This window comes from Triturus cristatus, chromosome 6 (assembly GCF_964204655.1).
Source record: "Triturus cristatus chromosome 6, aTriCri1.1, whole genome shotgun sequence".
In the NCBI taxonomy this organism is placed as follows: domain Eukaryota; kingdom Metazoa; phylum Chordata; class Amphibia; order Caudata; family Salamandridae; genus Triturus; species Triturus cristatus.
Window position 1 is genome coordinate 829,565,703 of NC_140589.1, and position 23,275 is coordinate 829,588,977.

At 48.2% G+C, this 23,275-nt stretch overlaps 1 protein-coding gene across 1 annotated transcript in view; it reads left to right on the forward strand.

Moving 5' to 3' along the window:
* Positions 1-23,275, forward strand: part of LOC146817941 (potassium/sodium hyperpolarization-activated cyclic nucleotide-gated channel 1-like) — a 1,926,818-nt gene that overhangs the window by 1,759,233 nt on the left and 144,310 nt on the right. The window contains exons 9-10 of the mRNA XM_085609718.1: positions 14,325-14,556; positions 14,730-14,743. Coding sequence (XP_085465844.1) covers positions 14,325-14,556; positions 14,730-14,743 — 246 coding nt within the window. The remainder of the gene's footprint in view (positions 1-14,324; positions 14,557-14,729; positions 14,744-23,275) is intronic.

Below are 23,275 nucleotides of genomic sequence, written 5' to 3' on the forward strand. Positions count from 1 at the left end.
ATATGGGGAGTACCAATATCCTCCGCAACAACATTATCGCCAAGGGTATCAAGGAGAGATGGTGGGTATGCCATCGTCCATGATGATGGATCTGCAGTTTATGCTGGCAGACTTTAAAAAGAGATTTCCGCCAACACCAGCTTCTCAGGAAATCCCGGTCTCGCATCCACGTTCCATCCCTGCTACTCCAGTTAGAAGCAGGGAACCACTACAAGAAGTTACACCTACAACTTCTCAAACAATACACCACCAGGATCCTGTCACCATGGACGATGATGACCAGGAAGAGGGAGAGATAACAGATCACAACAAAGCATGGTATGATTACCAGATTCCATCTCCGGCATCTCCCTCACCAGTACCTGTGGATTCTCCTCCGGTGGATATCGGCGGATTCCATAATCTAATGGAAAGAGCTGCGAAGAGGTTCCAGCTTCCTACGGCTACGACACAAATGGAATGCTTCCTATACGAATTTAAGGAACCATGCCACAAGTCAGTCAAAGCTATCCCAATTGTTAGCCATGTGTGGGAAGAAGGTTTAGAAAGTGATGAAGACACCGGCGACAGTTACACCTGTGCTTGCTAGATTAGAGAAAAAATATAAAGCTCCGTTGGACACAGCAGCGTGTTAACTGGGCCATCCCTGATTCCGTGAATTCGCAAGCGGCGCAACAAAAATCTAAGAATCCCTCTGCGCCTATATCAGCACCTTCTGACAGAGAGGGGAGACGATTAGACAATGCAGGAAAGAGGTTCTCATCCATGTCTGCTCTCCAAGTTAAAGCAGCAAATGCTCTTGCCATTCTGGGCAGATACGACAGACAGATGTGGTGTGATACGGCACCATACATGGACCTCATCCCAGAGGACAATAGAGAGGAGGCGAAAAAGATCCTTCAGGAAGGAGAAAGGGCTTCAGCTGAAGTCATTGACTGTGCGATGGATATCGCAACCACAGCCTTCCGGTTGCTTGTAGGAGCGGTGGTGCTACGGCATCAGGGGTGGTAAAGGGCGACTGCCTTTAGACCAGAGGTCCTAAATAATATTCTAGATCTCCCTTTCGATGGAGAAGATTTGTTTGGGAAACAAGTGGATGACTCACTTCAATGTATCAAGAAAGATACAGATACTGCAAAAGCCCTAGGTACACTACAATACCGCAAAGTGCCCTTTCGGGGTGCCAGAGAGAGAGGCAAATCATACTATAGAGGGGGATACCAACAGGGGAGATTCCCTTCTTATTCCTCGTCATCACAACCATACCATCAGCAATATGGTCAAAAACAATCAGGGAGCTATACAAAGTCAGCTCCTAGAGGACGAGGGGGTCGTTAAGGAAAGGACAATGGCAGAAGACAATGACAACCTCCTGAATCCGGTTACATGTATTTCTTCCCATCCACAAGTTCCCCTGGGTGGAAGAGTTGTTTCCCATCTGCAACATTGGCAGAAAATAACGACGGACAAATGGGTCCTCAGTATAATACAAGTTGGACACACTCTAGAATTCCTTCAATTCCCTCCTTGCACACCACAGACAAGTCAAGAGATCAAACATCTATGTCAGATGCGTCGGGAGATTCGGACAATACTCCAAAAGAGAGCAATAGAACCGATGCTGATCTCGCAAAAAGGAAAGGGGTTTTACTCCCATTTCTTCCTAGTCCAGAATGCTCTCCAATGGCATCCTATTCTAGACCTGAGGTCGCTGAAAACTTATCTCAAAAAGCAGTCTTTCCGTATGGGGACCCTCCAAGACATTCTGCTGCTCTTAAACCCAGGGGATCATATGACCACTCTAGACTTACAGGATGTATATTTTCACATCCCCATTCATCCTTCCCACAGACGGTATCTTCGGTTTGCAGTAGCCGGAGACCATTACCAGTTCAAAGTACTACAGTTTGGGCTCAAATCAGCCCCAATAATTTTTACAGTATCAGGCGCCAGTGGCAGCTTTTCTCAGAACGCTAAGACACCAGGTGTTTCCATACCTGAACGACTGGTTGATAAAAGCCCCATTAGAAACTTCAGCCCATTTGTCAACTACGGCATGCATACAAATATTTGCCGGATTGGGACTGATTTTGAATATCGAGAAATCCTCTCTTCAAACTTCAAGGAAGATCACGTTCCTGGGAGCGATTCTGGACACCTCTGTAAACAAGGCATTTCCCTCCACAGAGAGGCAACTGGGTCTCATGACGCTTGCCAAGAATTTCACAAGAAAAAAGTGTCTTTCAGTACGCACGTACAAATCGCTACTAGGGGCAATGTCCTCTTGCCTACCTCTGATTTGTTTATGCCGACTAAAGATGCGTCCATTACAGGAGGAACTGGATCGGCAATGGCACCAGGCAGAGGGATCCTTCGACGACAAGGTGAAGATCACGCCGGCTATGGGGCAAGCAGTAGCATGGTGGACCCACAAAAGGAGAATTTCGGTGAGCCTTTCCTTCCTGGCCGAACCAGCTCCATTGGTAATTACCACCGATGCATCCCTGGAAGGATGGGGGGCGTTCCTTCAGGATCTACAGGTCAGCGGTTGGTGGAGATTGCAGGAACAGCAGCTCCACATCAACTTGCTGGAGCTCAAAGAGATAGGCTTGGCATTGCTGGCTTTCCTACCAAGAATTCCGGGAGCATCTGTTCTGAAAAGAACAGACAACACAACTGCAATGCACAATTGCATGGGAGGAACAAGATCACTCTTCCTGTCGCAGGAAGCACAAAAGATATGGAAATGGGCTGTTCAACACGAGGTGTCTGTAAAATGGGAACATCTTCCAGGAGATCAGAATGTCAAAGCGGACACTCTCAGCAGACTGAAGTCCACATGCCAGGAGTGGGAGATCAACCAGGAGATTTTACAAAGCATCTTCTTCAAATGGGGAGTTCCGACAGTGGATCTGTTTGCGACAGCTCAGAACAAAAAATGCCAGATCTTCGCAAGTTGACATCACCAAAGGGGATCTTGGGGGAATGCGTTTTTGAAGGCATGGTCAGGCGTCTTTGCCTACGCCTTTCCTCCAATTCCCCTCCTGCCACGCGTTCTCACAAAGATAAAGAAAGAACCATGCAAAGTGATATTGATAGCTCCATGGTGGCCCAGACAACACTGGTTCACAGAGTTGCTCCTGCTGTCGGAGGATCATCCGATTTGTCTGCAACCAATACCATCACTCTTGACAATGTCCCGGGGACAAGTGCTTCATCCAGACCCGAAATCGCTACGCTTAACGGCCTGGCTCCTGAACACTGCGAATTTCAACACCTAGATATTTCATCAGAATGCAGAGATATACTAGCAAATGCCAGAGCGGGAAGTACAAACAAGACATATAGGATGAAATGGAAGAGATTCTGTTTGTGGTGCCAAGAACGTAATATTCATCCTATAAGCTCAGCGGCACATGAAATGTTTCCATATATTTTAATGTTAGCAAAATCTGGTTTAGCCCATGCTTCTATTAAAGTGCATCTTGCTGCGATTTCTCTATATAGAAGAACTTCCTCGGGTCCATCACTGTGGTCTGAAAGAATTATCAAACAGTTCATGAAAGGATTGTTTTGGACTTTTCCTCCCATAAGACCTCCTCCACCTCTCTGGCAGTTGAACATTGTTCTGTCTTAATTGATGAAGCAGCCCTTCGAACCAATTCACAGGGCGGATCTAAAGCTCTTATCCTGGAAGGTAGCTCTTCTAATAGCTCTTACATCAGCCAGAAGAGTTTGGGAAATACAGGCTCTCACAATACAAGAACCATTTTTGCAGTTCAAAGAGGACAGGATTGTTCTCAGGACTAATCCAAAATTCATTCCGAAAGTGCCTACAGACTTTCATCTGAATGAACCGCTGATCCTTCAGAGGTTTTTCCCTCAACCGTCAACAGCAGCGGCGAGAGCTCTTCATTCATTGAATGTTTAACGTTGTCTGAAGTTTTACTTGCAACAAACAAGGCCTTTCCGCCTGTCTTCTCAGCTGTTTGTGGCTTATAGTGCCCCCAGGAAGGGGTTCCCTTTGTCAAAGAGGGGAATTGCCCGATGGATTTCAAGTGTGTAGGACCGGGGGTCACCAGGTCCTCTGGGGGTAACGTGACGCGAGCAGGTAGGCAGCCAAAGGCTTACGTGTAAAGTGACCATACAACACACACATCCACTGAGACAGGAAACGCACGCAATAATTGACACCACACCAGTAGGTTGAATAAAACCAATCAGTTTTATCTAGATCAACATTAGGATCAAAAGCAGTTCATTAGAAAGAGATTTGGCAGTTCATTAACACATCAAAACCTGGCATGGAATCAAAGCGCGGCACCTGGCGATCCTGGGGTGCGTCAACCACAGCAGTTACGCAAAGCGCTGCACATAGCAATCCTTTAGCGCTTCATGACATGGCATTGAAACATAGCGCTGCACATAGCAAATCAATAGCACTTCAAATATGGCATTTTAACGTAGCGCTGCACATAGCAACTCATTAGCGCTTCAAATAGGGCATTTTAACATAGCGCTGCACATAGAAATTCATTAGCGCTAGACTGGGCAATTCCTTCAAGCACTGAACATTGCCTATCACTGGGCCAGACATACTAGATCACTGCAGTGCTAATCATTCTATCCCTGGAGCACTAAACATCACAGTTCCCTGAGGCGCTCAATGGGTAATCTCATCAGAGCTTTAATCATTACAAATCTTTACAGCGCTCCACTAGCATGGAATTTAAGCGCTACCTCTGGTAAGAAGTCAAAGCGATACTCCTTCACATCTACTTGATCAACGCGCCACTCATGGCAATTAATTATAGCATTCAATCCAGTAGTCGAAGCGCTAAATAGGGCAAGGGTTACAAACACTAAGCGGGGTATTTCTTTCCGAGCATTCCCCCTGGGTGGAAGTCAGATGTTCGACCAGTGTCTGGCACGGCCGCCGGCCGGGTGGGGGTACGCAGTCTCACCTTCTTTTCTCAAATGCCTCAAGAGGGATGTGGGACCAACCGACGTGACGGGGAATCCCCCCAGGGGGAGGGGCGTGCTCCGGGCTCCATGAGGGCCTCCCGCCCTCTTCCCTGGGGGGTTACCTTGAACTTCAGCCTCTCCTAGGGGCCCTGGCGGGGTTCTCCGGCCTCCCGGCGATGTCCGGGTCGAGGGCCGAGGGCCTCCCCAGCAGCGAGGAACCAGCGAGGTAGTTGGGGGTTGAGGCGCACCCGCGGCCGCCGTTGGCAGCGTGGCCTGCGGGGGTGCGGCCTCTCCTTCCTTTCCCCAGACAGCGGGGGCGGCGTTGCGCAGTCCGCCCCGTCATGTGACGGTGGATGATTAGCCTACGGCGGCCCTCTCCCAGTCACGGCCTGCGTCACGCGGACGTCTTCGGTTGCGACGCGGCCCCGGTCTTCCCCGCGGGCCCCCGTGGAGGTCAGGGGACACTCTACTCGGCCCAGGGCCGCGGCGGTGAGCTGTTCCTTCTTGGTATCCCCGACAGGGGTGGCCGAAATTAAGGGTTGGCCTGTAGCCTGGGGGTGGCGATTTATTCGGCGCCCAGCGCCCCCTTACTCCCACAGAGATGCCCTAGCTCAGGGCAGGTAGGCTGGGAGGTGGCAGGCCACACGCCAGTGGCAGAACAAGCTGGGAAGGGGGCCCAGGTTATGGCAGGGAGCGCAGGAGTGGCACAGCGCAGGTACCTGGTCGATCCCCAGCAGTTCTGTGGTAAGTTTCTGTGGTAAGTTTCTTTGGTCCTCTTGGCGCTTGTTGGATCTGGCGCCCTTAGCAGTTTTGTCTGCGTCGCCCCAACTGACTAGAAAATGTTCCCTCCTTCCCTTAAGTATCCCTAGGTCAGGTGACCCCTCTCTAAGGCGGCAAAAGTAAACCCCACCCTTCTTCTAGAAGGTTCCAGCAAGTTCCAGGAGCTTCCCCACTCTAACTATAGGACAAAAAGGCGGGCTGGTGTCGCAACAATGTTGTAGGGTCCCAGCCAGCTCCTGGCAGCTAGGGTGCTACTAAAAAGGCCACTCTGCAGTAGCAGGGGCCTGTGGCAGCCATATTGGGGGAAGAGAGCACCTGCACCTTAACACTGATTAGCCGTGAAAAGGCGCTCGGAGACCTAAGGCCAAGGAAAAAGAGGGTGGAAAAAATGAGGCAAGGGCAAAAATACAGGGAAAGACCACCCTAGGGCTGACAGGTCTAACAAAGTGCAATACAGTTTTGTCATCAGGCGGAAGGGAAGCCGTTGAATGCACGTGTCCGTGCTCATTCTACAAGAGCAGTGTCTACCTCCACTGCTTTATTTGCGGGAGTACCTACCCAGGATATCTGCAGAGCTGCTACCTGGAAGAGTACGCATACTTTCACCAGACATTACTAAATCGATGCACCTGCAGAGAACGATGTGGCAGTAGGACAAGCAGTACTGAGGAACCTTTTCCGGTGACGGTGAGCCCTCTTTACCATCCCTCCTTCCTTTTATTGGTTACATGTGCACATTTTATTGTTGTATATTGTATTATATGCAATTTGGAAAGTGTTTTTTGTGTGTATTGGTATATGAAGACTACTTTTATCGAGCTACATATGTTCCCTTGTTCCAGGTCTTCGGTAACAAAAAATATGCTATGATTTACTGCTCACTATTTTGATTCAGGCATGTGAATCTATGAAAGCTACAACACTGGATTAAAAAAACAAGTTTTTGGAAGCTTTCATAGATTCACATGCGATACTGAGTCCAGCTCATTTATGAAACTCAAAATAACCTAGTTGGTGAACCTGTATCATGCTTAAACCTTCTCCTCAGTTTATTCGAACAAAGGCACACTCTTCCTGAATATCCTTTTTCCAGTCTTCCTCCTGCATTGAGCTCCCAGAATCCACATCCTCCTCACTACAGCAAAGAGTGCAGCCATTGTCAAACATTGCAAAGCATTTTGGGATCCCATTTATACCTTGCACCTGGTAACTACCTGTTGGTAATTCATGGCATTTTGCATGTGCAAAATGCAGTGTTTTACCAAGGGGGAGGATGCACGACCAAAATTTGCGTCGCAAATGGGAAATCAGCCTGTTCGCGACCGCAAAATTAGTCTGCTCCATGTAAAAATTCCACTTTGCTAGTCAGTATTACCGACTTGCAAAATAGGGTTTGCGACTCGCTAATAGGTAGGGGCGTGCAGATGGCATCCCTTCCTAATAGCGAGTCTCACTTAAATGTATGAAAGTTTTGCGGCCGCAATTGCAGTCGCAAAACACTCACAGTAGGTGGTAATCCACTCACAAGATGGAAGTGGTCCCCACTGCCTACTCCTAAAAAATGAAACAGGAACCGTTCAATTTTTTTAAAAAATGCTTCACGTTTTCCTTTCTTCTCCAAGATGGAAGGGGTCCCCACTGCCTACTCCTAAAAAATGAAACATTAACGTTTCAATTTTTTAAAAAAATGCTTCCCGTTTTCCTTTGAGGAAGACGGGCTGCATTTAAAAAAAAGAAAAAAAACTGCTTTATCTAAAAAATAGTCACAGACATGGTGGTTTTCTGACCCCAGCAGGCCACCATCCTTGGGAGTACTAGCCATTGCTAGAGGGGGCCCAAAGTGCACCTGCCTCATGAATCTTAATGAGGCAGGCAATGTACGACCCCTTTAATAATCGCTAACAGTGTCTGAGACACTTTTGTAACTTCAATTTTGCGAGTCACAAAGCAACGCAATTTGCGTCTCCTAAATTATAAGGGTCCTAGATCTGGTCCTAAATTACCTAATTGTAAATGCTTTGTACATTGAAATACCGATTGGCAATTTGGAAATCGCATTTAGCAATTTGGTAGTTCCAACCACTAAAATAAGAAGTCACAATTCTTTCTTTGCAGTGTGTAATTTTAGGAAGCACTAACTTAGAGAGTCTTTGTCCTTCACAAACAACCTATTTAGTGTTCAGTATCCAGATTGCGACTGGATACTGACTTGCAAAACATTTCGGCCCTAGATTTCAAGGTAAAACCCATGACCTGGTCAAACCCAGCTTCTATATCCGACCTGCGCTCGATCGCAGTCGGCCTCAAATCTCACATATGTCCTAGGCTATCTCAACCATCTAATCGTAGTTGACTTTTAATGCTTTTTGCCACTGTTTCTAATTTAAACATTAAAAATTCATATCTCTGGTTCCCCCTACTGGATTTTGGTTATGGCATTTATCGTGTGTGTTATTTTATTTATTAAAATATTCTTTATTTTCCCACATTGGTTTATGATTTTTAATCTGCTCTGTTTTAACTTTATTGCTGTTTTGTTACTGCATAAACACTTTACACATTGCCTTTAAACCTATCTGCTCTATTCCATAGCTAAAAGGGGGTTCAGCTCAAAAAATGTAGGGAAGTTAGTGGTACACCCTAACATGGATTGTATTTATTGCTTAAGGTGGGTAGTTACCACCTTTAACTAATAACTCAATTTCTTACACTGATGAAGACACAGCACGCCTAGTCTTATGAGATCTGTCAGCTGTGCTAGACATAGTGGACTACTCTGTACTGCTAGCAAGATTTAAAGAGATTGATGTCTTTGGAGGAGTTTTAGTCTGGTTTTCATGCTTTCTTCAAGTCCATACTCAAACAGTTACTGTTCCCCCATTTTATTCCAATAAAAGTTTGGAATAATGTGGTGTTCCCCTGGGTTCTCTTTATCAACCAAAGTTTATAACAGTTCTATTTGAAACTTGGTCCAGCTCATCAAGCCTTTTGGCTGTTAACCAGTCCAACACTTAACTAATACTCTGGCTGGATCTTCTTGCACCTAGGTCTATTGCTAACCTCTCCAACTGTTTGGTTGGTGTCGAACAATGCATGCATAAACATTTTCAGAAATTAAATTCCAATAAAACAGGGCCATTGTGAGCAGGCAAAAAACAACTTTGGCATAGCTCACTCTGGCCAACCTCATTAAAGACCCACGTTCACTTTAACAGGAGTTGACCTCTTTAAGTTTTCTTCTGAAGGAAGCCCTATCTTTAGACTCTCCAAAAATGCAGCTTCCTCTGCCACCTCAAGGATGAAATTCATTATATCCTTCCCTGAGAACCACTCATCTGAGGTGGTGATACATTACTTTCTTTCACACCTATAGACTATTGCTTGGGTTATCAAAACTGCAACTCATTCAAAACCAAGCCTTATGAAAGACTGCATTTTTAAGGAAGTCCATTCAAATTTCAGATATATGCAGACCTTTGCAGTGGCTTTCCCTTCATCACAGGGCCTGTTTTAAATAACTATACTTCAAGTACAAAATGCTTTAAGGACTTTAGCACTCGGGTTGCAGGAGAATTTCATTCTCCACATGCCACTATGGTCTTGGCAACTTGTGTTCTCTACGTTTGCTTCAAGTACCAAAAATTAAGGGTGGGCGTAGTGGGGCTACGTGAAGCAGCACGTAGTGTGCCCAAATCTACGCACACTACGCGCTTCGCGTAGCCCCACTACGTGCCACCCACCTCCCGCCTGCCCTCCTTTTAAATAATAGCAGCAATGTAAAATAAATTAAAGTAAAGAGACTTACCTTAAACGCGGCATCTCCGGGGCTCCCTCTTCTTCGTTTCTAATTTCTTCTGACAAATGCGCATGCGCGGACGCCCGCGCATGTGCATTTCTCGCAAGAAATGAGCATGCGCGGGTGTCCGCGCATGCGCATTTGCCAGAAGAAATTAGAAACGAGAAAGAGGGAGCCCCGGAGACGCCGCGCTTAAGGTAAGTCGCTTTACTTTAATTTATTTTTCATTGCTGATATTATTAAAAGGAGGGCAGGCGGGAGGTGGGTGGCGGGTGGCAGGCAGCTACGCTTCGCCCTCGGCGTGTGCGTAGCGCTGCCCTGCTTCGCCTACTTCGGAAAGTGCGAAGCAGGCAGCGCTACGTACACTACGTGGGCGAAGCGTAGTGCTACGCCCGGGGTTACCAAAAATACATTGAGACTGAGCAAGTAATCATTTATTTGTCTTCCTAGGTCCCAAAATGTGTAACGATCTTCCAACTCAAATGAATCTGTTTAAGACCACTTGACCTTCAGAAAGGTACTTAAAATATTTGTATTTTGCATAACTCCCTCAGCTGTTTTAGCTATTGCTAGAGTATGGAAGTCAATATTTTTATTCTGTCCCTCCCCACCACATTTTGCCTGGTGGTGATTGACTGAAAAAAGTCAATCAGACTGTCCTCTCTAATTGAGTGGATGGTGTGTTTGCTTTTCTTCAACAGCCTGTACTCCATTAGGCTCCCAGAGGTAGCTTTCCATTGACAAAGCCAATAGAGACTCCATCAACAGAAAGCTGATTGTCCTCCTGACCCTAAATATCCTGTCAGCGGACAGAGTACTCTATCAATCAATCAATCATAGGCATTTGTATAGCGCACTGCTCACCCGGAGGGTCTCAAGGCGCTGGGGGGGGGACGCTACTGCTCGAACAGCCAGGTCTTGAGTTGCTTCCTGAAGGCGAGATGGTCTTGTGTTGTCCGGAGGTGGATGGGGAGGGAGTTCCATGTCTTGGCTGCCAGGTAGGAGAAGGATCTTCCTCCGGCGGTGGCTCTGCGGATGCGGGGGACGGTGGCGAGAGCGAGGCTGGCGGAGCGGAGCTGGCGGGTGGGCTTGTGGAAGGTCAGGCGGCTGTTGAGGAACTTGGGGCCCAGGTCGTGGAGGGCCTTGTGTGCGTGGGTGAGGAGTCGGAACGTGATTCTTTTGTTGACGGGGAGCCAGTGCAGGTCTCTCAGGTGTCCGGAGATATGGCTGTGTCGGGGGATGTCCAGGATGAGTCGTGCTGAGGTGTTCTGGATCCGTTGGAGTTTCTTCTGGAGTTTGGCGGCGGTGCCGGTGCCGGCGTAGAAGGCGTTCCCGTAGTCCAGCCGACTGGTGACGAGGGCCTGGGTGACCGTCTTCCTGGTCTCGGTGGGGATCCACCGGAAGATCTTTCGAAGCATGCGCAGGGTGTTGAAGCAGGAAGACGAGACGGCGTTGACTTGTCTGGTCATCGAGAGGGAGGAGTCCAAGATGAAGCCTAGGTTGCGTGCGTGGTCAGTTGGCTTGGGGGTGGCTCCCAGGGCGGGGGCTACCGGAGTCGTCCCAGGCGGAGGGTGATGATCCCAGGATGAGGACCTCCGTCTTGTTCAGTTTCAGGCGGCTGTTCTTCATCCATTCACGACGTCTTTCATCCCTTCGTGTTGGCTGGCTCTGGCGGCGTCCGGGTCGCTGGTGAGGGAGAGGATCAGCTGGGTGTCGTCGGCGTAGGTGATGATCTTGAGGTTGTGTTGACGTGCGATGGTTGCGAGGAGGCTCATGTAGACGTTGAAGAGGGTGGGGCTGAGCGATGACCCTTGTGGAACGCCGCAGATGACTTCGATGGCCGCTGACCGGAACGGGGGGAGGCAGACTCTCTGGGTTCTTCCGGCGAGGAATGAGGTGATCCACTCCAGGGCCTTCTCCTGGATGCCAGTGTTGTTCAGGCGCTGTACCAGGGTGCGGTGGCAGACAGTGTCGAACGCTGCGGAGAGGTCCAGGAGGATGAGGGCTGCAGTTTCCCCGTTGTCCATTAGGGATCTGATGTCGTCTGTGGCTGCGATGAGGGCGGTCTCCGTGCTGTGGTTGGCTCGGAAGCCGGATTGCGAGTGGTCGAGGGATCCGTTGGTCTCGAGGAAGGCGGCTAGCTGTCTGTTGACGGTCTTCTCGATGACTTTGGCAGGAAACGGGAGGAGCGAGATGGGGCGGTAGTTCTTGCGGTCGGAGGGGTCTGCAGTTGGTTTCTTCAGCAGGGCACTGATCTCAGCGTGTTTCCAGCACTCCGGGAAGGTGGCGGTGTTGAAGGAGGCGTTGATGATGTCGCGGAGGTGGGGTGCGATGATGTGGTCGGCCGTGTTGAAGATGTGGTGTGGGCAGGGGTCCGTAGGGGATCCGGAGTGGATGGTGTTCATTGTGCGTGTTGTGTCTTCGGTGCTGACTGGGGTCCAGGTGCGGAGGGTGGTGGTGGGGGGCATCGGTTCGGTGGTGGGGTTTGTGGTTGGTGGGCCGAAGCTGTTGGCGATCTTGTCGTGGAAGAAGGCTGCGAGGGAGTCGCAGAGGTCTTGCGAGGGAGTGATGTCATTGTTTCTGGCGTCGGGGTTGGATAGCTCTTTGACGATGCTGAAGAGTTCCTTGCTGTTGTGGGTGTTGTTGTCCAGTCGTTCCTTGAAGGCTGTCTTTTTTGTGGCGCAGATCAGTTGGTGGTGTTTGCGGGTGGCGTGTTTGAGGGCCGTCATGTTGTCTGTGGTCTGGTTGGTTCGCCAGGTGTTCTCCAGGGAGCGGCAGTTCTTCTTGGAGGTGATGAACTCGTCGGTGAACCAGGAGGCTTTCTTGCTGCCGTGTCTGCTGGGGGGGTTCTTCTTCAGTGGTGCAAGGGCGTCTGCGCAGTTGGTGATCCACTGTGTGAGGTTGTTGGTGGCTTCGTTGGGGTCCGTTGAGCTGGTGGGGGGGTTCTGGCTGAGGAAGGTGGTGAGCTGGTCGCCGGTGATCTTGTTCCAGCTCCTGCGGGGGGGGGCTTGTTGAGGGTGGTGGTGGGTCGTCGTTTTACTGAAGCTGAAGTGGACGCAGCTGTGGTCAGTCCACTGGAGATTGGTGGAGTGGCTGAAGGTGACGTATTTGCTGGATGAGAAGACTGGGTCAAGCGTGTGGCCGGCGTAGTGGGTGGGGGTGGTTACCAGTTGCTTGAGTCCGAGGTTGGCCAGGTTGGCCAGCAGAGCAGTGGTGTTGCGGTCCTTGTTGTCCTCCAGGTGGAAGTTGAGGTCCCCCAGGAGGATGTAGTCGGTGGAATTGATGGCGTGCGGGCTGACGAAGTCTGTGATGTCTTCGCTGAACTGTGTGCGTGGTCCCGGTGGTCTGTAGACGAGGGTGCCTCTGAGCGTGGTCTTGGGGTCGGTGTGTATCTGGAAGTGGAGGTGTTCGGCGGAGGTGAAGATGTCATCGGAGTTGGTCGTGATGCGGATGGTGTTCTTGTGGATGATGGCGATGCCTCCTCCTGTCTGGTTGACGCGGTCCTTCCTGGTGATTTTGTAGCCTTCCGGGACGGCGATGGCGATGTCGGGCGCTGAGGAGGCGTTCATCCAGGTTTCCGTCAGGAAGGCGATGTCTGGTGCTGTCGAGTCGAGGAGGTTCCAGAGTTCGACGGCATGCCTGTGAACGGAGCGGGTGTTGAGCAGGATGCACATCAGGTGTTTGTTGCTGGGGCTCGGTTTAGCAGGTGCGGTGTTGGGTCGGAGGCCGGTGAAGCGGCAGGTCAGGCAGGTGAAGGGTCCATGGGTGCGCCTCGGGGTGGCTCGGTAGCAGGCGGTGTTTCGGCCGGCGTTGAGTGCGTGGAGGGTTTTGGTGTCGTAGATGTGCAGGGTGTGCTGGCGAGGACTAGGGGGTCTGGCGCTGGGCGCGGTCCAGGCGCGGACATGCACAGACGGGCTTACCTTTGGCGCACCTTTGGCGCTCAATCTGTGCGGTCGCTCTGGGGGCGTCATAAGTAAGGAGCCGGGAGGGAGGAGCAGCTGGGTGGCGGAAGCGGGGCGGCGAATGGAATCACAGGGGGGAGGGGCCGAAGGGAGGCAGCGGCGGGAAATTCCAAGAAGCAGCGGGCAGCGGGAAATTCCCAGGAGCAGCGGGCAGCGAGCGAAGGAATCTGCAGGCAGGAGGCGACAAAGGCAGGCAGGAGCGGCAGCAGTGAGTGGGGCGACCAAGCCCTGTGGAGGGCTGAGCGGTCACTTGATTGCAAATGAGTACACTGTCCCCCAAACTTTAAATTGCCCCCTTAGTTTTTGAATCTTAGCACAGTTGCTAATATTTGAAATGTTAGATTGAATTTTTTTCATTCCCTCTCATTTATATTATTAGTGTAAACGTTTTGAATGTCACGCAATAAAGAAGGACTCCTATGCCTAAGTTTGGAGAACAATACTTTGTGCAGGAGTGTTCACATGTGTAAAATGTGGGCAGGTTGATTTTTTAGGAGATTTGCCTAGTGGAAGTATTCAAATTGAAATACGAAAGAATTCTGCTTTCGTGAAGGGTATTTGGGAGGATAAAAGTTCTCCACCACAGATGGGTGAATTGTCACACCTAACCTGTAGTAAGGTGAGTTAAAACATTTGGGAATGGGTGTAATTTTACCATTCATTAGTGTTTTTAGAGCATTACTAATTAGGAACTTTACATAGATGTGGGATACAAATTGTCTTCTAATTTAAGTGACGAAAAATAAAATGTATTTGTTAATTAGTTGTATTTTGTATTCCGCTGCACCTTAACATATATTTCCACTGTTTCTTGATACAAGGAGGTGATGTTTCACAATTGCTATCATCTAGTGAGGAGCGTTCCTTGGTTTAAAGATACAAATATTATAAACGCCATTATAGCTGAACTAAAGTTTGAAGTTTTCCAAAAGGATGATATCATTTTTCGCAACGGATCTATTGGAAAAAAGATGTACCTGATTGATGCAGGTGTGATTCTACTTGATGATTCTTCCACACTGATATCAATAACAAAAGGTGACTATTTCGGAGGTAAGTGTGCCATTTCTGACATTTTAATCAGCTAAATTTAAATTACACATAGCAATTTCTGGGTTTAATCGTTAAGTTTTCATCAAGGTTTTACCTTTCTTTAGCATCTTTAGACTAACCGATACATTTTATTTTGCTCTGTTATTATAATGTGGCGGAGAACTACTAAGTAGATTCATGCATCTTTGTTTATCTTTTGCCACTTATTTTTAAAAATAAAAATGATATGAAACTTCAAAAACTAGTATGCCAGCGCATGTAGATTGATAGATAAATTAGCTTTAAATGAACATTTTCTGTTTCCTCCCTTATCACAGTGAGCAGTGTAAGGTGTGATACTTCAAGGGGATATGCAAAATTCTTGTTAGACAAGCAAAATCAACATGGAGAAAACGTTGCAAATTATGAAAAATATTTATATTTGCAAGAATTAAGCAAAGTTTCTGTGGAAGAACTTCTTTGCTCTGTACATCCCTAGTTTGTTCCATTCAGACAAAGATAACTACCTCCTCGCCCATCTTCCTTGTCCTACTCGTTACTGAATGAGTAATGTTGTCTCCCACGGAAATTGTTTCCTACCCAAGCACCACTCTTTAAATACTATTCCTACATGATTGTTCCTGTTCCTCATAGACCCTAACCTAGAGATAGGAAGAAGCTAGCCCCATCACTTCCTGTTTTTGTTTTCTGTCGATTCAGATGTTGCTAGGCATTTTCATGCAACATTTAACACTTTGTTTTTAAAAAAAGTATTCTTAGTGTGGTATCTTGATATACCAGTCCCTATTATTGATATACTATCTATGATGCCACGTACCTGTTTCAGGGCCAATGCTTAGCAGCCACGAGAGTTTGTTTGTCCGCACATCCTCTAAAATCTGCTAAACATATTTTATGCTGTTACATACGTCTATAAAGGTTGTCCTTTTGTTAGACCTGGTGCCATTGGCGTGAGTCTCCCTTCTATTTTTCACTGATTGCCTCCTCTGTTTTAGATCTGTTTGCTGGTTTAGATGCTTTGGACACTGTGCCACTGGTAGTCAGTGCCACAGTGCAAGTGCTCCCTATGTTAAGTTGATGTATTGATTAGTGACTCCATGATTGGCTTATTTACTTATCAGACCTTGGTATAGTGCACCATGTGCTACCAGGGCCTGTAAATCAAATGCTGTTGGTGGGCTTGCAGCACTGATTGTGCCACCCACAGAAGCAGCCTGTAAAGTGTGTCTCAGGCCTGCCATTGCAGAGCCTGTGTGCAGTCTAGTACTGCCATGTCGACTTGGTAAGTGCACCCACATACCAGTCCCTAAACCTTCCCTTTTCTACATATCAGACACTTCTAAGGTAGGCCCAAGGGCAGGGTGCATTGTATGTAAAAGGTAGGACATGCCCTGATGTGTGTGGCATGTCCTGATAGTGAATTACAGCCATTTTCGTTTTTCACTATTGCAAGGCTACCTGTCCCCATAGGCCAACATGGGCAGTTTGATTATAACATCTTATAATCCTAACTGACCCAGGGAAGATGGTAGAAATTCGAGTTTAGTATGCCTGAACTCAGAATGATAATATACATCTTTTAGTTAAGTTGGTTTTAACAATCTTTGTTTGTAAATACCACTTTTAGAAAGTAGGTATTTTCTTACCTAACCATCCAACCTGCCTCTGCTAGCTTGTGTATTGCATGTCTGGTTTTTGAGTGACATGGGTTGGGGAGACTCTAGGAGACAGGGTGAGTCAGCACAGGGCTGAATAGACCTATCTGCATGTAGAGTGGTGGGAGGAGTAGCACCTGGGTCTGAATAGGGCTGTGCCTGCCTTCCAAAATGCTGACTCCATCTCCTGTGGTGTGTCTGAGGACCCTGGCCCACACTGACAAAAGGAGAAGGTTTACACTGGCAGAATGCACCCAGAACTGGTTTGAACTAGGTACATGACCCTCTGCCTTCAGAGGACAAATGATTTTGCAGTATAACTATTGGGACCCAGACCCCAGGGCTTTAGATCACTTCTGGAACAACAAGACAAACCTTTGCCAAGGAGAAGAACCAAGGAAGCTGCAGGAGTTTGGACTACCCCCTGCCAGTGTGCTGTGTTGCTGGGTTGGCCTGCAGTGGTGTCTTCATTGTCAAGGAAAGGAGAAGGAACTTTTAAAGAACTTTCATCATCTTGCAGAATATTTCTCCAAGGGCTTGAACTTGTGCTTGCTTCCTGCGGAAGTCTCAGGAACAAAAGACTTCACCACCAGCTCCCCTCTGAATTTCCTTGCAGGGAATTCTGTCTGCAAAAGCCTGAGTGTCGATGGGAGCTGGAAGCGTGACTCAACAGGGAGAAGCGTGTCGCAGTCGCAGCTGTTGCCATCGCATCACCGGAGAAGCATGTCGCCACCATGAGGGTCTCCGTCGCATCACCGGAGAAGTGTGTCGCAGGGCCTGTTTGGGCTCCTAAGTGACAGAGTTCGCCACACGGCCCTCGGGTGTGCACCCATCGTCTTCACGTCATCGCATATTGCACCGGATTGTCGCATTGCATCGAAGCGCTATCTTGCCGCCTCACAACCGGAACGCAGTATAAGAATAAACGCATCATCTCCTCTCCAGTAAGGAACAAAATGCATTCCCTACTCTGCCCAAGCATTTAGGAGCGATGCATCGCCTCCCCGAAGCAAGGAACCTTTTGTTTGTTTTGCGTTACGCATCCAGGTACTTTTGTAAGAAACGTGTCGCATTTATCATCAACTTGAACTAAGTTACTTCTACCATCTTTAAGTCTATTTTGAGTACAGTATTGTGGATTTTTGTCGTTTGTGGTCTTGTGTTAAGTCTATATAAAGAATACTTATTTTTATAAAACCTGTGTGGTGTCCATCTGTAGTGTTTTCACTGTATTACTGTATGTGTTCACAAATGCTTAACACACTGCCTCTGAGATATGCCTGTCTGCTCGTGCCAAGCTACCAATGGGGTGAGCAGGGGTTATCCAGGGGTGTAATTCCCTTTCCCTGACTTAGAAGCAAGGGTCCCTATTTGGTCCAAGGTACTTACCTCTGCCAACTAGAGACTCCCAGTTCTAACACGTATCTTGGATCATTGCGGACATCCATTTGGCAATAGCCTGAAGCTAACAGCATCGGTTACAGGCGGGAGAAACAAGGGTCTGCTGTAACCCTAGAACAAGCATTATTTCTTTCTTTCAGTCTTTCTTTTATCCCTTCCCGTCCCTTCCCTTCCATTCCCTTTTCTCAAAGGCAAGAGGCTGGAGGCCTGAACCAGACTGATTGGATTTTTTAGGTCTGTGTTAGTCAAGATTGTTTGATTGTACTAAAATTATGTGTATGACATAGTTACTTGTAGGGGTTTACAGCCATACTTCATCCATTTATCTGTGGTTGTGTTATCAACATTTTCCTCATGCCCACTCAAGCATTCATCAAAGGGCAATGTGTAAGCCCACTTCAATTATTGGCTGACTTTGCTATGAGTTATGACATGCTACCCTTTCACAATGAGCACAAGGAGATCCCTTCAGTGCGAGGGAGTGCTATGGTAAAGTGTGTTTTTGAGACCTAAACATGTTTTGTTTAGATTGAGGAATATCCGGCAGTTCCTGTACAAATTGCCCAAGAAGAAAATTAGCCTTTATCATTTTTTTTTTAAACAGATTTTTATTGGTTTTTCAAGGTGACATCATAGGAAAAACAGCCCAGAGGGCACAACAGATGATCAAGCACTGCAATTAAAGTCCAGTACAGATATCCCCCGCTCATTATCATAAGGTCCTTCTTCCCCTCTCAGTGTCGAGCCTCCCATCGGGTAGGCAACAGGTACGTCTGCCCACCATTCCACCTCCCCTCCCTGTGTCTAGCCACATATAAATATCACAGAGCACCTCCTCAGAGTTGACATCCCAGCAGGATTCCTCGTGTGAATGCCACCCACCACCCCGCCTCCCCCCCTCTTCCCCAACTCCCTAATTAATGCCCACCCCCCTCCCCCTCAGGCATGCTGCTTCCTCAATAAAATGTCAGTTTGTGGCCACCTAATGTATCCACCGTGTTCCATGTCCCCTACATCCCGAACCTCAGGGGTCAATATCATGGAGAGAGTGAAAGGGAGCCCTCAACTAGTCCTTCCCAGGTCCCATGCTATGTCCAAGTGTATGAGGAATCGCTGGATTTAATCGCCCGTTGCTTCACCCACCTCCCCCAACGCGTCTTCTGCATCCTCAAGCGGGTGCTTCACCAAGTCCACCAGTGCCACCCAGGCACGTGCCATTGCCATTGACTTTTCATTCCCAGTGTGCGTAGCCATTTGTAGCCTGCAGGTGCCCTCACTCTCCGTCCATTTCACTAGTTCCCTATTCCATCTTAGGAGGTTGGGGTCATGCTTTGACTTCCAGGAAATTGTAAGCTCCCTCTTTGCCAATACTAACCCCAAGTCGATAAATTTACTAGTAACTTTTGTCTTAGCAGTATGTGGGAACCAATGCAACAGGCAACAATCAGGCGTTAATGCTACCTGTCTCTCTGTCACTGTGGTCAGTCCAATTGTCACCCCTCTCCAGTATTCTCCCAGGTGTGGCCACTCTCAAAACATGTGTAGGAACCCTGCCCCCTCCAGGCTACACCTTGGGCAGGTGGACGATACCCCAAAGTACTCGTTAATTTTCCCGGGTGTAAGGTAGGCCCTGTGCAATACATAGAAGTGAATTAACTGAAAGCGCGCATTCCTAGTGCCCTTCCAAGCCCATTCTAGGATCTCTCCCCATGGTTTCTCCCCAATGGCCTCTCCCAAGTCTGCCTCCCATTTAAGGCGTAAATCTACCAAAGGCTGTGGCAAGTCATGCGTGATCCGCCAATAGAGACATGTAACCGCCTTAACAGTCCCCGCTGCCATCACTACGTACTGACATGCCAGGAACGTCTTGGGTTCCCCCAACCCCTCTCGCCAGTGCTTTCTAATGGCTGCCGTCAAAGCCGCATGAAAGAGAAAGTCCCCTCATGGGAGATCGTGGCGCTCCAACAGGTCATCGAAGGGGAGGAGGCTACCATCTTCAAACAAGTCTCCTATAGTGATGACCCCTGCATCTTCCCACTGGTGCAACTTGCTCCAATCGCCCCCAAGGGGAGGTCCTGGCACATACAAGCATGCTTATTGACTAATATGGGTATACAAAATTTGCTTGCTCAACAAAGTGGGAGGGGAGACATTCCTCCTTACATCAGTATAGCCTGACAGTTACATATCAGGAGCAGGTGCATTCTACCAGCTAGGCCTTTCTGAGCATGTGCAAGGCTCTGGAAGAGGGAGAAAGCACATGGCGAGCACATGGCTAACTAAAATGGCTGCCAAGAGCAAAATGGCTTTAAGCTCTTGCTAACAGCGATTCCTGCAATCTTTAACAGTTAACGCACGACACGTGTATTCACACGGAAGCCATCTGCTTGTGGTGAATGCCTTCTGCACAGCAGCTAGCAATGGGCCGGCTGCGCACAATCGCACAGCAGAACAGCATGCGCACGGGCAGCTCGGAATCAGTGCGCACAGGGGGTGATAAGGCTAGCGGCATGTCACATGCAACACTGGCAGCCAAACTTGATTCAGTGCTGATGCAGTGGAAAAGATCTGGACCACCTTATATCAGACAAGATCCTCCCTCGAATCCAAGATCGATAAGGAAACATCGGACTTTACCCTGCTATGCGCAGATCACCATAAATTGGCGGGGAGAGTTCACTTGCAAGATTAGTTATTAACTGAACTAAATCCCATCACCCAAAGTCACACTGCGGCCCTGCAGGATATTTTGGATCGCATGCACGAATTGAAGGATAGGGTTGAAGATGTGGAGGGACACTCCCGCCGCACCAAACTTCGAGTGGTGGGCCCCCCGGAGGGAGAGGAAGAGCGAAACCTAGAGCTATACGTAAGGACATACTGCCACCAGTAACGCTGTTGCCACATTTTGCGGTCAAAAGGGCACACCGAGTGCCGGCTCACAGACCCCTCCCCCCGGTGGCCCACCCAAGACCGTTCCTCTTCAAGCTCCTCAAATTTAGAGATAGGGACACGGTGTTGCATGAAACCCTCAAGATCACGGATCTCAAGGTCAACGGAAGCCCAATAATTATATGACTACTTAGCGCAGGTGCAGAGGCGCAGAAGCACTTATGCAGCAGTTAAAATGTCAGCTTTGAGAACTGAAACTCACCTATTCTCTGTTGTTCCCTGCCAGGCTGAGGGTGGTGGCAAAAGGAGCTGTCCGCTTCTTTAATTCATCTGCTGATGTATGGGACTGGTTGGAAGAGTCAGGTGTGGACAGGGCCAGACCCTCTGCAATGGAACCAAATAAGACCACGGGCAGGAGGACTCATCGGCAAGGGAGACGTGGGAAGCCTGCAAGCACATCCTCAATGGCAACGGCCCGAACTCTGAGCAAAGGAGAATGGAACGTCAAGGTGCCTTGGAGGTTGCCACGGCACTTGGGACCAAGACACATCGAGGAGGCCGGGATGCTAGCTCCTCTGGGTCGGCAACAGCTAGCAGCTCATCATCCCCTGGGCCAGATGACCTGGATGACACGCAGCTGCCTGATGTCACCCTGCAGAGTGCTGATGACATTATATGACTGCATAATAGATTTCATACAGTGTGAAGGAGACTGCACACACAAGTAGAAGCTCTACTGAAATGTTTTGTTGAGATATGGGTTACGCGCATATGTAATGTTAAGCGATGGCGCTTAGGATGGCCGCACGCCCACTTCACATGAAAACCGGAGACCAGGGACACGCGAGCCTCGTGAACATATCCCCTTGCACACCGGCTGGGATGGCGGGTGGCAACATTTTGGCATGAAGGGATTGCTAATATTGTAGTCAGGCACACACCACACATACCCCCACCAGGCACTACTGTAGTGGAGACGGGGTTCTATGTGCATACATTGTTATGTTAGCATAAGCGCTTTAGATGTAAAACGCCATCTTGCCACTTTGCTGCTTTTGTACACGACACTGCAGGTAGCTGTTATTACAAGAAAAACTGCTTGCTTGCTTTTTCTTTACATGAGAACGGCCTGTTGTTCATATCCCTAGACGTGCACCGCGACCTTAGTCTGAACACTGTGTGCAGAAGCCGTCAAGGTCAAATAACAATGTATGCTTTTGAATTCAGGTTGATCGGCACTCGCTCTAGACATAACACGCACACAGCTGCAAATATCTGAAACTCGGGTGCCTTTAATATTGCATTTGCATGCATGATTCAGACACTTGGAGAAAACCTTTCCAAACACAGAGAGCAGAGCTGATCCTGTGATGTTATTCACCTAAGCTGATATTTACGGTATGGGGTTCCCTATTCAAGCCTAGATACCTTCTATTAGTTTCATAAAACTAGTTTACTTGAGAAGCGAGGGAGGTTGATTTCCACTATCATTTGTAATACGATTTCTCCCTTCATTTTCTATGGTATTGTAACAATGCTGATGGTTTTGTTGTTAATCATTTGTCTGCTTATGTTAGCCAAAGTACTGCACGTAGTTAAAAATAAACATTTTAAACTTTTCCGTGTCTCTGCTTACTCTTGTGGACTAATATGGGAATAAAAACAAAAGGTGTTTCTGATTCCCACCATTTCTGAGAGTACTCTAAGTCGCTTGTTCTGGGTTGTCTAATCATTGGTAGCTTCGAGATGATACGGAAAGCAAATGAGACACTGATGCTAGTCGGATAGAGGGTCTGGGTCCTGAGGTGAGTCTTTTGGTACACCACAATTCACTGAGGTCCTGGTTTCCTGCGCATAGTTCTGTGCATGAGCAGAATCCCTGCAATGCTACGCTGGAATCGTTTTGCCATTGTTGGGCATAAAATTTGGATGAACCTCTCCGCAGAGGTCGCCCCTAATGGTTACACATGTTATGGTTTAAGTCTACATTTTTGTTAAGCAAGACCAGCCCGGGGCCCCCATATACACGACATACTCAATATTACACTGCTTGTCTCAGGCTCCCCTGAAAAGTGCAATAATCAAGCATGACACAAGTTAACACAATCACGTGAAATATACGCGGAATGCACACGCCCACAAGTAGATACTCAATATTTTCCTACCTGCAGCGTCGCTCAACTGGCATCGCCTTGCTGCAAGAAACACACATGTCTTACACTGAGTTGGAAAGTTGCGCAGGAGATGGAGAGGCCAGGTATTCTGCACAACTTATTTGGCGCACGCGCGAGGCACACTGATTTTAGTAAAAACGGAAGTTCAGTTTGTTCATGAGGAGAATATAATTGATGCTGAGGGCAGATACACCTTTGTGAGAGGGTGACTGAATTGTCAGACAATACTACTGGGTTCTATATACGCCCCAAACATAGACCAAACCTCTTTCCTTGTACGCCTATCAGAGACACTAGTTGGGTGGAATGGAATTCCTTGGTTGTTGGGAGGGGACTTTAATACAGTGCTCAATGTAGACCTTGACAGGTCGTTCCCACCCCTCAATAGAACCCAGGCCACATCCAATGCGCAGGCTTTTACAGACTGGCTTACCCATTGGACATTACTGGACATCTGGCGCGCCCTTAACCCCAGAACACGGGTGTATTTGCATTACTCTGCGGTGTATGAGCTTCATATGCAACTCAAACACGTTGGTGGGGTCACAGTCATTACTCCCATTAATTAAAAAGATAGAATACCTAGGCCAGACCCAT